Here is a 15,862-nt window from a genome sequence, read left to right as displayed (position 1 = left end):
CGGAAGACTTATACTCGTTTGAAGATTTATATTAAATATGAATAACAGATACGATTACAGGGAACGACTTGACAGTACCTGGTGGCACAATATCTATACACGAAATTCAGCAGCAGAAACCTTTTTCATTTTAATCAGAAACGAGACAAATCCGGAATAGTGCATAGAATAATCCGAGTCGAAAATGCCGTACGTATATGCGTTTAATTTGTACGTATGTATAAAACATTCGTACAGTATATTTAAAAATGCAAAAGATGCCCAATTCTTCTGTTATGAATAAAACTATGGAACTATACTTAAAAATTTATACACATACGAACAATATTATTTTGTCCATTCTTGTGTTGTACACAATGCGTGTTTGACTTACTCTCTATGCCGTGGTTCCGTTATCATTGGATTCTGCCCTTAAAACAAAAAGAAACAAAATATGTCACGGTGAATCACCGCTACCTTCATTTAATTTATTAACTAAAAATCAGGCATTAAATAGTTTTCGTTTATTCTCCTGAACGTGTCATCAGTTTTGCAGAAATCTATTGAAACTCGTTTATTTTGTATGCGTTGCGAGTAAAATAAATTTATTATGATAAAAACCCGAAGTCAAGTAGAAATAAAAATGTTTTCTCGCATATAACAACATTTTCGAATGTTAAAAACAGTTTATATTCAATTTGAGTAAAGACTATTGTATCAATAAAACGTAAAAAATCAAAAAATGTTTTGAATTCAACTGGGTCATACATAGCAGGCAATGCCTTGATCGTTTTTCATTGTTAAGATTGGGCTTTGTTTCTTTCCTCCTCAAAGTGATCCTGATAACTGTTCTGCAGTAGTGATTGAACTGTCGTCGAGTGTAGTTCATTTATACGAGCTTGAATACGAAAATGCGTTTGTGAAGCTCAAATATCATTTCGATTATCACAAATTTGAACAGGTAACTACGAAAGGATTCTATTCTGTACGCACTTAGCATGATAATACACCGAAAATACACTGTCAAAATAATATAAACATTAACGCCGAAAGTAATAGTGCATAAAGTTCTATCCATGTAGATCTACTTTATTGTTTTTTAAATGTTCTTGCTATATAGAAAGGCTGAAGATTCACACCTTAAATGACATAAAACAGGTAAACGATTGACATATTATGCTCCATAATTGTGCTTTATAATATAAAATAGTTTGAAGTCTATTCTAATTTTTTAACATCTTTAGACATCATAACAAGCCTCATCATTTTACTAAATGTACAAAAAATACTGAATTGAAGCGTTTCGATCTGAAAGAGGATGTAATTAGAAACTGGATCTCCACGAGTTTTAATTTGTTTTTACACTTGTGTGGGAGGAACGCAGTAAAAATTTTTGCACAGTTAATAGAAAAGCTTTATTGATAATGTATAATAATGACTCGATTAAAAGAAAAGGTGAAGGGAGGCATCTATAAACGGTGGCCCGTCAGCCGCGACTGGTTTTGTTGGTAAAAATTTCGCTGTCCACGAGAATGATGCGCAAAAAAAAATAAAAACTTGTTATGATCCACTTAGTTGTATGATGGTGCCTTTCTTATTTACATTTTAGGAGAAATCGATGCAAGTTTCATATTGTAGTTTTTGACAATCTGTTTCCGGAACCGGAAAACAGATTGTTAAAAACCCCGGATATTGTCGCAGTAAGTTTCCACGGCCACTTTCCATACCCACATATAAAAAATTCAATGGAAAACATATTCAATTCGAGTATGGATTATAAAGACAAAATCCAATTTGAACTGCTTTCAGTATTGATGAACCGAAGGCGAAACGTGAAGAAATAAACAAATGTGTTTACTTGTGATTTACCTCTCATGAGCTAGTTCCATTAATCCAATTAAACTAATCTGTTATTGGAAATTTGTTGAATTTTTCATACCCAAATATACGAAATTCATTGAAAAGAATGTTCCATACTGAATATTGATCATAGACACAGACTTTTTCATGTGCAAAACATGAACTACACTGAGGTATCTTTTTACGTGGGGGATATGTATCGCGTAACTTCGGAAATTCGCGTAGAAAAACCGCGTAACTTCGAAAATCCGCGTAAAAAAACCTCAAAACTGAAGAAAATAAAATCGACTTTGGGACTGGCATGGCAAAGGAATCATCTTCACTCATGAGCACATCACCAGGAGTTTTGAATGCTACGCTTCGTGTCATGTTGAATAACAAACACCGAACTCAGTAGAAAAAGCACCCGTAGTGGTGGTCGTGTAATTGCCATGCAACTGTGTTTGGATTTTAGGGCAGCACTGAATTCCAGTGTCCCTGACATCGGCAAACACCGAAGCCGAGTGTTTTCGATTTTTCCTCATACGTTGTTTGTACTATGATTATTAGTATTATATTGGCGATTGCCTATACCACCACGGTGTGACGAAAAATGCGTTTGAATGATTCGTTCATTTTTTATCATTATCCGTTTGATTGAATTCAATTCATTAACAATATAATCAACGCATGAGTGCTCTTCGGTGCCTTCGCGAAATTCAAAACACTCGGCTCCGGTGTTTAACGAAACTGAAAACACGTGGTTTCGGTGTATGCCGAAGCTTGAAACACCAGTGCGAAAATAAAACACCGCCACCAGCACCGTGGCTTCGGTCATTGCGCTTCGTGTTTCTCTTTGTGCACCGGTACACAATGGCATTCTCAATACACGCGGTGGCGGTGATTATCGCCCTGTTTCTGAATAACGTCGTATTGTTTTTTCGCTAGTATTTCATTTGTATTCCCCATAACGCCAGCAAAATCAAAAGTAGCTATGATTCGATCGAACCACATTCGATCGAAAAATCAATACGTCGTTATTCAGAATAAGGGCGTATATGAAGCACGCGGTGCAGTGCAGTGTTTGGACATGCCTGCTTTGGGAATCAATCTGGAGTGATCTGAACATGTTTTTTTAATCCAAAAAAAGAGTCAACTCTTTTGTCAAAGAGTTGACTTAAATAAATTTCGGGATAACACCAGATCTCGAAGTTTCATGCATGTCTAAGACAAAATAAGAAAACTGCGTAACTTCGGAAATCCGCGTAAAAAACAGCGTAAGTTCGGAAATCCGCGTAAAAAACGCGTTATTTCGGAAATCGAAGCCGCCTAAAAGAAACCGCATAAGAAACCGCGTAAAAAAGACCCTTGTGTATGACTATATGTGAAACACCTAAAATTTGTATGAATTCCATTTAGATTATAAGATAAGTGTGAAAATTATGAATCACAAAATGAATTCATGGTTCATTCATTTGAAATTCACTTCAAAATGATTAGAAATGCGTATGACGCCTGTGTCTGTATGAATTTGACATAAATGTCTCTGTTTTACATATAAATATGCATTGGGTCACGATTTTTCAAATCACTTACCTTACCTAACAGCTATAGTCCTGGGGTGTCCTTTGCTGTATCAAGCATACGTCTCCACATAACTCGGTCTATGGCTGCTCGTCGCCAGTCACTCAAGATCGATCCACCTTGCTCGCTGCGCTCCTCTTCTTCTTGTACCAGTCGGATTAGATTCAAGAACAATTTTCACTGGGCTGTCGTTCGACATCCTTATGACATGCCCAGCCCATCGTAGACGTTCGATATTAGCTGTCCGTACGATGGGTGGTTCTTCTAGCAGCTGTTGCAATTCGTGATTCATACGCCGTCTCCACGTTCTGTCTTCCATCTGCATTCCGCCATAGATGGTTTCGAAAACACTTTCTTTCGAAAACACTGAGGACGCGTTGGTCCCAACATAGTTCAGGGTTTTGTAGATGATCAATTTCGACTCGATCGAAGGGTTTTTCTGAGTCCAAAGTACGCACGATTCCCTGCCAAAATACGTCTCTAAATTTCTCTGCTGGTGTCATTATCGTCGGTCACCATTAATCCCAATTACACGAACTCGTCAACCACCTCGATATCGTCACCGTCTATCAATGTTCGTGGTGGGAGGCGCAGTGTTTCTTCTCTAGAGCCTCTTCCTCTCATGTATTTTGTTTTTGACGCATTTATGGTCAGTCCAATATGACTAGCTTCAGTTTTCAGTCCGATGTAGGTTTCCGTCATCTTCTCAAGGTTACGTGTCACAATCAGGGATGAAAACGGTAGCGGTAGAATACATTTATCCTTGTACATTCTACACATTCAAAATTCTACAGCCTGCTACAACTGCTTGATGGTACATTTACCGCAGAGAGAGTACCAGCGACGATCAGAACGGTACAGATAGAAACAAATTTTGCTCTACTTCATTCTACCTTTTCTTGATGATACGGCCTTGTACTGCTGCTGGAAGTTCCCGTAGATTTCAAAAATGTACTGTAGCTTCCTAGCCAACGAAAAAAAGTATTCTACTGCGGACAAAAATGTACTCTACTGCGGATGAAAAAGTACTTTACAACTGCGGACGAAAACGTATTCTACCGCTGTACTTTACGGTATTTGCTCAGAAGGTGTGTAGTGAAAGGTTGATTGAATTAATCTTTCACATGCATAAGTTTTTTTTTGCGTAATGACAAACTATTTATCTATTTGAACAACTGATTATATTTTATTGAACTAGAAATTCTTTGATATTATTCTTTAATCTTTTCGAACGATGCAATTCGTTATCTGGTATCAAGACCTGTTTTTACATGAAGAATTTGCATTTGCATGAGCCTATCTTGTAAAATTTTTGTGTTGACTATATTTTATGTTTAGAATAATCCAGACTAATAGAAGATTAAAATTTATGGCTATAGAAATGCATTCATCTTACACAGGGTTATTGTACTAATAATCATTTCATTTGTGGAGCTACCACGTTATTTTGAGGATTACGCGACTATCAATCAACAAATTATGATAAAATCGGATGAAATATCTTTGTTTCGGCTCTGAAAAATCAGATTACGGCATAATTGTGCATAATACTGGTGTTATTACGAATGCACTCAGAATGCACCATATTTCAGCTTATTGAGATACGGAGCTGAAATGAATGAAGGTACCGTTACCCTACTCAGAAAAAAAAATCAAGTTTTTTGAAGCGAGCAATTTCATTTTTTCCTTGCATTTTTATTTCTAGTTATATCTTTATTTCAAACGTATGCATTTCTAAGGGATTCTTCAAAGAACTTTTTAAAGTCTCTTCAACGGAAACACAGAAGCCTTTTCCTGTAATCTAGCCATGTATACAATATATTTAGGCTGTGTTTACAACCCAATAGAAGCTAATCAAATAAGGACAAGAAGAAATTTGAATTCCTCTTCGAACCTTTTGTCGATGTTACTATCTTTAAAGATGTATTTTTATTGAACGATCAGTATTGTTTGTACAACTCTTTCCCAATTAGAAAAATCAAATGTCGAGTTTAAAGAAATCGTTAATTATTTCGCTGCGTTTAGAATTTTAGTGACTCGAAGTGGAAATCATTTTTAGTCAGAAATTTTTTTTTAGTAAATCCCAAGCAAAAGAATAATTCATCGTAAAATCTATAAAAGCTGCGTTGAATTTTAATTGATTCCGGTAAACATGAGGAAAAAAATACAAATGGTAAACTTTTGTTTTACTAATATACGTAGGATGCTTTCTAGCGATCATCATCAGCACAAATTAAATTTCGGATAATTACATAATTTACTGAAATTGAAAAGCTAATAACGATTTCAGAAAGATATAGTCTTCGATATCTGAATATTTTCCATGTTTTTGGCAGTAAGCCTAATGTTTTTTCGAGCACACTTAAATAAATCGATTTTGTGGGACCAAAGATGATATTTTACCAGGTTTTAATCCAAACCGACCAAAATAGCAGTAATGCTCTATAGCTTACCAATCTCGTGTATTTACAATTTTTATGTAAATGTCCTCAAACTTCAGTATGGAGCGATAAATAATTTTTAAAATTATGAAGAAATGTGTCTCAGCTCAGCTCTACCGATCGATCGGTAAATGATAATTTTCACTGATCTTATTGTTGAGCTGTTCGAAAGTCAGCAATATTTTTTCTTATTAGAGGAGGGTGGCCCAAACTTCCCACTGTGGGCTAAGTCGCAATTCCAGCGTTTCTCAAATATAGCGTGGGTGTTAGCTCTACCTAACCTAACCTAACAATTATCATAAAGGTTTCCGTTTAACAGAGTCAGTGCAGTTGAAATTATTTGTGTATCAGAGATTTAATTTTCTTCGAGTTTACTGAAGTGGCTCTAGGTATGTAAATATACTAGATATTTTATAACACTAGGTGCATTTGTTTCTTGGGAAGCTTTCGATTGATATAACCGATTTTGACTTAATTCTGTGTTCAGTGCGTAACAGATTGAAAAGTGTAAAAAACGATAGTGGTCATAAGTCAACACTTTTCAGGTGGTCCTTAGGTTGCTGTCAGAGAGAACGCGATATGCGAAGCACCAACTTTCCTCTTTCTAATGCGACACCTTTGGAAAAATAATATAAATGAACAATAAGCTGACGAGGATAGCAAGACAGCGATCATACCAATGGAGATAAATTTGGATGATCTGCATATTATAACACAGTACAAAACCTTTTTTTAATACATATGATTGACGGTAGTACAAATAGAGTATAATGAATCTAACTATGGCAGTTTAAGTTACTATTCTAATTTGTTTCTTTAGTACTGTGTTTAATTATTGATTATATTTTATTGTGAACCGCACTCATTAATCCGTTAATTTGTTCTTAAAATAACAAAACCTTCATTCATTCAACCTTTTTCATTCATTTCGATCGAAATACTAATTGATTTTATTATTTTGTTCATATCACGGTTTGAATAATTTCACACGTATAAATATGTCATTTCGGAACTAGTCTTTCAATTTTATACGAAGTTAGTGAGAATCGATCAAACCATTTCAAAAATATCGTTCGCCCAGTACTTTTCGGAACCAGTAAAGTCGAATTGAGTTTACTTGTCCATCAATTAACAAGTTTAGAAAACATGAATAATTTATTGAACTAATCACACAGTCACTGTGCGAACTAAGTGAAAAAAATTTTCTACCGTAGCGAGCTACATTTTTTGTGCTACAGTAGCGCGAACAAGGAGACAGTAAAATTTAGAAAGATAGAATTTCTACCTACCTCAAGTGGCGGTGATTTCGGCGGTAGTTTTTAACGCGATACTGCTTCGCATGCCTACTGTAATAGAATTTTATTTTGGATGCAGCAGCGTGGTACAGTACGAGTAATAGAAAATGTAAATGTGGCTTAACAGACTACAGTAATAAAGAAGGGGAGGCAATTTGCATCCCTGATCACAATATCAATATCGTCAGCGAAGCCAAAAAGTTGTACAGACTTTCGGAAGAACGTGCCACTCGTGTCGATTCTCGCTCTTCGAATCACACCTTCCAAGGCAATATTGAACATCACCTTGCCGTAGCCCTCTCCGAGATTCGATGGGACTCGCGAGCGTCCCAGATACTCGGACGTAGCACATCACTCTATCCATCGTTGCTTTGACCAATCGCGTCAGTTTTTCCGGGAAACCGTATTCGTGCATTATCTGCCATAGCTGTTCTCGATCGATTGCGTCGTATGTCGCTTTGAAGTCAATGGATAGGTGATACGTGGGTACGTTGCAGCGCTCTAGCCAGTGCCTCTCCTCCATGTTTGAACAGCTCGCCAGGTAACTGGTCATTTCCCGCGGCTTTGTTGTTCCTCAGCTTGCCGATCTCCTCACTTATCTCCGACAGATCAGGTGCTTGGAATCTGTCGTCGGCTGAGCGTACAACTAGATTGATTCCTGTGTCGTTCTCTGTATCTAATGCTCCGCCATTCAGATGCTCGTCATAATACCGCTTCCACCTGTCGATCACCTCACGTTCGTTCGTGAGAAGGTTACCACTGGTATCTCTGCACATTTCGGCCTGTGGCGTGTAACCTCTGCGTGGGCGGTTGACCTTCTCGTAAAACTTCCGTGTGTCAGAGCGCGGCAGAGCTGTTCAATGTTGCAGCATCCTCGCCCTTGCTGCATTCTTTTCTTCGCCCAACTGCTGACATTCGCCGTCAAACCAGTCATTTCCTCGATTCGATACCATCGTTTCTAGTACGGTTGCATCAGTGCTACTCAAGGCGGACCTTATGTTCCTCCAGTCGTCTTCTAGAGTCGCCGCGCCAAGCTGCTCATCCGTTGGTAGTACTAGCTCCAGTTGTTGCGCGTATTCCTCTACAGTACGAACGATACGTAGCTGCTCGAGTTTGAATCCCGGCGTTCGTGTGCGACAAGTGTTGGGGACCGTCGATAGTTTTGAGTGCATACAAACCGCGACAAAGTAGAAGTCAGAATAAATGTTGGCACTGGTTATACGTTAGTTTGAAACAAAAATATTTTGCTTAGCGGTTTAAGTTGAACTGCTAGGTACGAGATGGCAGTTCAATTTGAACTGCTTTAAGCACTGATGAGCCGAAGGCGAAACGCGAAGAAATAGAAACAAAATATGTGCTTTTTGCACAAACAAACAAAACCCCCAAATGTTCACATTCTGCGACGGCCAGTAATAAGTCGTCATTCGTTTACGCCTGAGACGTCAGAAATGATATAACACCTGTGTTGTATTATTCAAGGGTTGCATACATAGTGCAAACTTTGCGTCTGCTCAGCGGTTTAAGTTGAACTGCTAGGCACGAGATGGCAGCTCAATTTGAACTGCTTTAAGAGTGATGAGCCGAAGGCGAAACGCGAAGAAATAGAAAAATATTTTGTTTGTATCTGCAATATCCAGGTTTTAAACAATTATTCTTTTGTGGTTTGATGGGCAGCTAATCGTTTTGTTATTTTAAACAACAGGGATTCATCTCCGTGCATATTACCAATAACTTTCCATTTAAATTTAAATTGCAAAATCAAACTTGAAAAGAACAATTTTCTCATTGTCTTTTAAGAGCTCCGTGCGCATTTAAGATGGTTCAATTACGTTACATCTTATTGTCAATCGCTGTTTATATGTTGAAAGAAATGCATGCAAACAACGGAGAAACAGTGAGTGTATGTATTAAACACGCAATTAAGTTTATTTTAATGACAAATCAATTTGTCTTCCCTAAGAGAACTTTCCGAATTGATTTTGAACGTGATACGTTTCTGATGGATGGCAAACCGTTCCGATTCATCTCGGGATCATTTCATTACTTTCGTGCGCTACCTGGCTCCTGGCGGCAAATATTAAGATCAATGCGTGCAGCTGGATTGAACACTGTAATGACGTAATATACACATATAATAAATGTTGCAATGGCTTAATGTATTTATATGATTCAATTGCATAGGTACATAGAATGGTCTACCCACGAACCAAAAAAAGGTCAATACAATTGGAACGGTATCGCTAATATCGAACAGTTTATTCGAATAGCAGAAGAAGAAGACTTATTCGTGATACTACGGCCTGGACCATACATTTGCGCTGAACGAGACATGGGAGGATTTCCGTACTGGCTGCTGACCGAACATCCTAGAATAAAACTTCGAACATATGATCACGGTAACAGATGGAATAACCTTTTCGAGTAATAAAAATATGAATCGAAATTTTCAGAGTACTTACAAGAAGTGGAAAAATGGTATAGTGTGTTGATGCCTCGTATTCAAACACACTTTTATGGAAATGGAGGTCCTGTAATAATGGTGTCAATTGAAAATGAATATGGGTCTTTTTCTGCATGTGATGGCAAATATTTAACATTCCTGAAAAATTTAACAGGTAACATGAGACAGATACACTTTCTCCGGAGAAAAATATTCTATTCTTTAACTTTTCAAATATCAACACTTTCTGCCTTTCTCTATATAAAAGTATAAGAATTGAAAAAAGACTTTCTAACGGAGGCTCGGAGACCCATAGTGTTATATACCATTCGACTCAGTTCAACGAGGTCGGCTAATGTCTGTGTGTAACAAGTTCGAAGATCAAATGGCTGTGACTACTGGTTCCGGAGATATGATGGTATAAGTGACGTAACCGAACATAATGCGTTGTTTTTTACTGTTTGATTTTCTTAGAGATGGCTCAACCGTTTGCAACAAGCTTAGGGTCGTGTGGAAGCTACTGTTGGGTCATTGATCGAGATCGAAGATCAAATGGCTGTCACTTTTGCTTCCGGAGATATAATGGTATGAGTTACGAAGCCGACAAAACGCGTTGTTTTTTTATCGCACAAATTTTTCAGAAATGGCTGAGGCGGTTTTAACAAGCCTAGGCTCATTTGAAAGCTCAAAAACCAAATGGTTGTCACTTCTAGTTCTGAAAATATAATAGTTTTCGTATGAACTTATTTAAAAGCTAACAATGTCAATAAAATTTGACATATTCTGACACAAATATATTTAGGTTCTGCCGCAAACATATTCAGATTGATTCGGGTATTTAAGAAAGCGTGCTTCGGCGCTTATGTCGCATATTCGGTAATATTCCATAAACCGAATGTATCTGTAATAATACATTTGAACCTGATTAAGATCATATCTCAGGAACTGGAAGTGTCAGCAATGTGATCATCGAACTTGATCCACAACTCAAAAGTAGCTTTCAAACAAGTTGGAAGAATATTGAGCGTATAGAAAAATGTGCGGTTCGTCGATTACGTCACTTCTGTAATCATATCTCTGGAACCGGAAGTGGAAGCTGTTGAAATCGGTTCAGCCATCTCCGAGAAAATCGCCAGCTAGCCAGCTGCCAGCCTAGTCATGTGGTGTTCTTTGCTGTATCTAGCAAACGGCTCCATGTAGCTCGATCCATGGTCGCTCTTCGTCAGCCACTCAAAATCCGGATACTGCGTCCACTTCCACTGGATCGCTTCACTTTGCTCGCTCTTTTTCTTGTGCCTATCGGATCAGATTTAGGAATCATTTTCACTGGATTGCCGTCCGACATCCTAGAGGCATGTCCAGTCGTCCAATTTTAACTGTGGTTCTCCAAGTAACTGTGGTTCATACACAATCTCAACGTTCTATCTTCCATCTGCATTCCACAACAGCACCTTTCTTTCGAAAACAGTAAGAGCGCTATCCACTGCCAACATAATTTAGATCTCGTGGCGATAGGCGGTCTAATAAGCGTTTTGTAGATAGTTAATTTCGTGTGGTGGCGTACTTTACTCGATTGTAGGATTTGCTCAGTCCAACATACGCACGATTTCAAGCCAAAATACGCCTTAGAATTTTTCTGAACTCGTCAACTACCTCAATATCGTCACCGTCTATCAATATTCGCGGTGAGAGGCGTAGTGTATCTTCTTTAGAGTCCCTTTTTTATCGTAGATTTTGTTTTCGGTGCATTTGTAGCCAGCCTGATACGTCTAGCTTCGACTTTCAGTCCGATGTATGTTTCCATCATCATTACAGAGCTGTACGGACTTTCGGAAGTTCTTACCGCATGTTTCGATCCTTGCTGTTCAAATCACACAAAGCTATATTGAACAAAAGACAACCTTGCCACCTTGCCATAACCCTGAGATTCGAAGTGTCAGCCGGAACCGGAAGAGTCAGTCATGTGATCTCCGAACTGGATCCACAACATAACAGTGTAACTTTCAAACGAGTCTATGTTTGTTTTCATCTGAAACTAGTTCAATTTAAATCTTTAAGACCTCAATCTCAACTCACTTCCTTCTTAAAATTCCACTCACATATAAAATTTTAAATCATTCCAGATTTTTGAAAACGTATATAAAATTTGTGTTTTATATTTCTGTCCTCAGAGAGATATGTACAGGACAATGCTGTTCTTTTTACAAATGACGGACCCGCTCAACTGCATTGTGGAAAAATTCCAGGAGTTCTTGCCACTTTGGACTTTGGATCAAGTAAGATTACTGAATAGCTCATTTCACAACTTATATTGATATTAACTACATTTATGTCACTTATTGGAAGCCGGTTCTTACAAAACATGTTTAAGTTTTTTTTATAGCAAAACGGTCAATTAGTAGTTCCCGGTCTGACAAACAGATGATGTCATTAATTTAAACTTCCTTTAGCTTTAAAAACAGACATCCTTTAGATGTCATCTGTCAAAATTTCATATTGTTTGGTGCAGTGTTGGTGATTGCCGAAAATTTGACAGAAGCTGCTGTATTGCTATCTATATTGTATACAACATTTCCAATCTGGTAGAAGATGCTACAAGAACTCGAGTCTCTCAATGCATGAACCTTGAGAAAATTTTGCTACATTTCTTCGCTCCACTTCATACTCTGAGTATTTCACGCCCTTAAAAAAAATTTACAGTCTGATAATGATCGTTGCTGTGTGGAATTTCCCAAGAGAGAATTGCAAGTTGACAATTATCGCAGAAAATCGAATCGATGATTCAACTCGATGATTCTCATACTAGGTTGCAATATTTCAAAACCTTTGTGTGGAGCGTTCACAGACATTTTCATAGACACAACTTAAACAAAGGTTATATGAACATAGTTAGAATAAGCGGCAATAGTAAAATGATTCTATCGCAATTATCAACTGCCTGTATTGAATCGGATCGCGAAACGAGAATAAGCGACCGTTTGTTGCTTCAGAGAGGATCCCCACAGCAGCATGCTAACCTTTGATTCTCAGAAATGTCATCGAGAGAAATTTGCTCTCGCACTGGTGTCGATTCTATGTTAAATGAGCCATGCCAGGTTTTTGTTGTTGCGATGATTTCCGCTTCTCTTTGATGACACTGATTCAATCGTTGAAGAGTTGGCAGTGAACGTTCTTTGATACGATAAAAACCATCCTTGGTTTGGTGCATTAATGTGTGTGTAATTGTATTGGTTGGGCGCGTGTACACTTCAAATAGTTTAAAAATCTGTTAAATTTCGTGTTCATTTTTTTCGTTAATTATATGACGGTAAGACTTCCTTAACTTCCATCATCCTGTACTTTCTGAATCGGAAGTTGGATCCGGATAAAATTCAATGGGATATGAGCCAAAGTAAGGTTATTTGGTAATGAATCAATAAGACCTGCCTTTTAGAAGTGCCTGACAAGTTTCATTTTGCATATCAACGCATAATAAATTCAGTGAAATTATATTTCAATATATATTCCAATATATATGACAAAGACTCTAGCTGGTTGATAACCCTCTCATGCGCTATTTCGATTGAACCAAATAAACGAAAATAAACAAAGCAAGCAAAATTATATGCTCCTGTTACTTTTGTATTTGAATTTTAAGTTACATCAGGAGAGATGTTTTTGATATATAGTTATGGACTAAATTCATGCAAACTAAACATCTCACGCACTTGCCAACAGACGACGTGGCGTGAGACAGGAAACAACGTAAGCACTATCCCGGTTAGCAACGAAACCAGAGACCCGGCACATTAACTGCATCATCAGCACCCTTGGTCCCAACAGGTTATGTTAGCGGCAGGTAGCTTAGGCAGTTTTCAATTAGTCTTTTATCAGAAGTGTACTAAGAAGGTTCTTTTGTTAATAATAATAATAAAATAAGTTTTTTAAAACTCGCTCCCGCGAACCAAGAACGTAATTATATAACCATAAAACATGCTTTGTGATTGAATTTGTATTATTGTTTTATAACCAGGGCTTTTCTTGAGGGACACACAAGAACATTTTGAAAATATCACCTTTACTACATTGGACATTTTTAAGCTTTTCATACTTATCAATTTGTGAATTAGTTCGGTCATCACCAACAAACCAACCAATCGGAATAATGTTGATATCAATCTTGATGACATCGTCCCTGTTTTGCGCCGTTAATGATATGGAGTCTGGAAATGTTTAACATCTATCATCCTACTACTTACAAGACCTAAATTTTGAAATAGTTTTAAGATAAGATTGGAAAATTTCGTTACTTTTTCAAGTCGTTATTTGACTTATTTAACTGTTTGAAAGAGTTTAACAATCATTATCATCGTCCGGTTCCAGCTTATCTGCCTGCGTCTTCCTCCGAATATTGCTGCCTCTTCCTTGAGCTGAGCTGCTGATGTTGTTGGTTCCTTTTATGTTTGAGATCCGTCACTTTCAAAGCTTATGTCCACAACTAGCAAGAAATTGTCTGCTTGTCACATTTATAACTGCTTAGGTGCGTGCATTCGAGGTGAAGCACGCTCATTGATTGAGTTTAACAGCCGCATATCATCAATGATTCTTTTTCTTATAACATACTACTAAAGAACTATTTTTCGGATTATCGGATTATGAAAGGGTCGTATCAAAAGACATAGAATTAATTGCCAAATTGCACTTTGAATTATTATTATTATTATTATTATTATTATTATTATTATTATTATTATTACTATTACTATCACTATTACTATTACTATTACTATTACTATTACTATTACTATTACAATTACTATTACTATTACTATTACTATTACTATTACTATTACTATTAATATTACTATTACTATTACTATTACTATTACTATTACTATTACTATTACTATTACTATTACTATTACTATTAACTACAACTTTTAACTACAACTTGCGATTCATTGTGGATTGCCCGCAGAATAGTGCTGGAGAAAAAGTGCTGTACACTAAGGTCTCTTTTTGCACGGGGGTTACGTACCGTGTTAAAAAAATCCGTGTAAAAGAAAACCGTGTTAATTGCGGAAACCGTGCAAAAAAAACCGCGTGGAAAATTTGACGTAATAATCCCAAAAACCGTAGATTTGATTATTTGTTTGTTTTGTTTTGGATAAAATGTAATTTTTGATAATTTGAAGGGGAAAAAAGCTTATTTTTTAACTCCCAAATTTATACAAGGTGCACATAACTGTGAAAATGTAACTGCTGTTTCACAATAAAAACGGAAATCTAAAAAACAGCCAGAGGTTACGAGAAGGGTCCAGCCATACTTGATAAAACACATAGGATGATAGATTAAAATTAGAACACTTAGAAAACGCGTTTTCGTTTTTTTGTATGTTTCACATGCAGAATAGCTGGCAAAACGATTTAAGAGGATAGGAGCTATTTTCGAGTTCGAGTACCGTCTCTGCGGTTGCTTTTTCGCGGTTTTCATCACACAGTTGTGTTCGCATATCATGTAAAACTTACTCAATACGGCTTTACGTATAAACAAGACTAAACAAATCGTTCAAAGCAAGTTCATAAACTCAATTATTTTTTATTTCCTTTTCAGTGCATTTTAAAATTCGTTAAAAACTAAAAAATGTGCGAAAGTAATACTAACATTTTTTGAGAAGCGGATGTTTTTGATAATGATTTTGATTTAGAGTATATTTTCTTTTTGGTTGAGACATTTTTCTTTTTTTTAATCATTAAAGTTTCGCTTGATTGTTGTGACGCGCTCTGAACAAGAATTAATAATGAAAAAATTTGTGTGTATTGTTGTTGTGTTCTCATTCACATTCGCTACGTGTTGTTACTGTTCTTGTACTGCCACAGATCAAAATTCGATGCGTTGAAGATTTAAAATTCTGTTTAAAATTTAGTGTGAAAAATACTGTTAAGGTAGAGAGCAAATAAATAAAAACACCGGGTCTGTAGCAGCAAATCCGTATAAAGCAGCTTTAAACTGTAAATATATTCTCGTTAATTCACAACATTCGAAATTTCTAAATTATCTTACACTTTCGGTGTCTTATATTACGGTAATTCTTACGGCTCAATCTAACCGTCAACGCATTCAATCGTAACTACGAATTCTAACTGATGTTGGCTTCAACCTTCAATCTTATTCTAGTACTGAAATTCTATTTCCTAATTATTTGTAAGTACTTTAAGTTCATTGTTATTTATACTCACGATTTTTAATAGAATAATAAACTCACTAGCACTAGGTTCAATAAATTCAATATTATTTAATTGGA

The 15,862-nt window shown here is 36.7% G+C and overlaps 1 protein-coding gene across 5 annotated transcripts in view; it reads left to right on the top strand.

Moving 5' to 3' along the window:
- The first annotated feature begins 812 nt into the window (after nt 1-812).
- The window catches only part of LOC131440594 (beta-galactosidase-like), a 33,081-nt gene continuing 18,031 nt past the window's right edge, over nt 813-15,862 (top strand). Inside the window, exons 1-6 of one of the 5 annotated variants that reach the window (XM_058612004.1) lie at nt 813-940; nt 8,936-9,032; nt 9,099-9,256; nt 9,320-9,534; nt 9,589-9,753; nt 11,750-11,854. In XM_058612004.1, the coding sequence (XP_058467987.1) occupies nt 8,955-9,032; nt 9,099-9,256; nt 9,320-9,534; nt 9,589-9,753; nt 11,750-11,854 (721 nt within the window). In that variant the 5' untranslated portion in view covers nt 813-940; nt 8,936-8,954. Of the gene's footprint in view, nt 941-974; nt 1,138-8,935; nt 9,039-9,098; nt 9,257-9,319; nt 9,535-9,588; nt 9,754-11,749; nt 11,855-15,862 lie in introns of those variants that run through there. The other 4 variants (XM_058612002.1, XM_058612005.1, XM_058612003.1 and 1 more) reach the window with 4 other exon arrangements.

The sequence above is a fragment of the Malaya genurostris genome, chromosome 1 (assembly GCF_030247185.1).
Source record: "Malaya genurostris strain Urasoe2022 chromosome 1, Malgen_1.1, whole genome shotgun sequence".
NCBI classification, from domain to species: domain Eukaryota; kingdom Metazoa; phylum Arthropoda; class Insecta; order Diptera; family Culicidae; genus Malaya; species Malaya genurostris.
The sequence above is the reverse complement of the archived record's forward strand: the minus strand, read 5'-3'. Positions and strand labels throughout refer to the sequence as shown.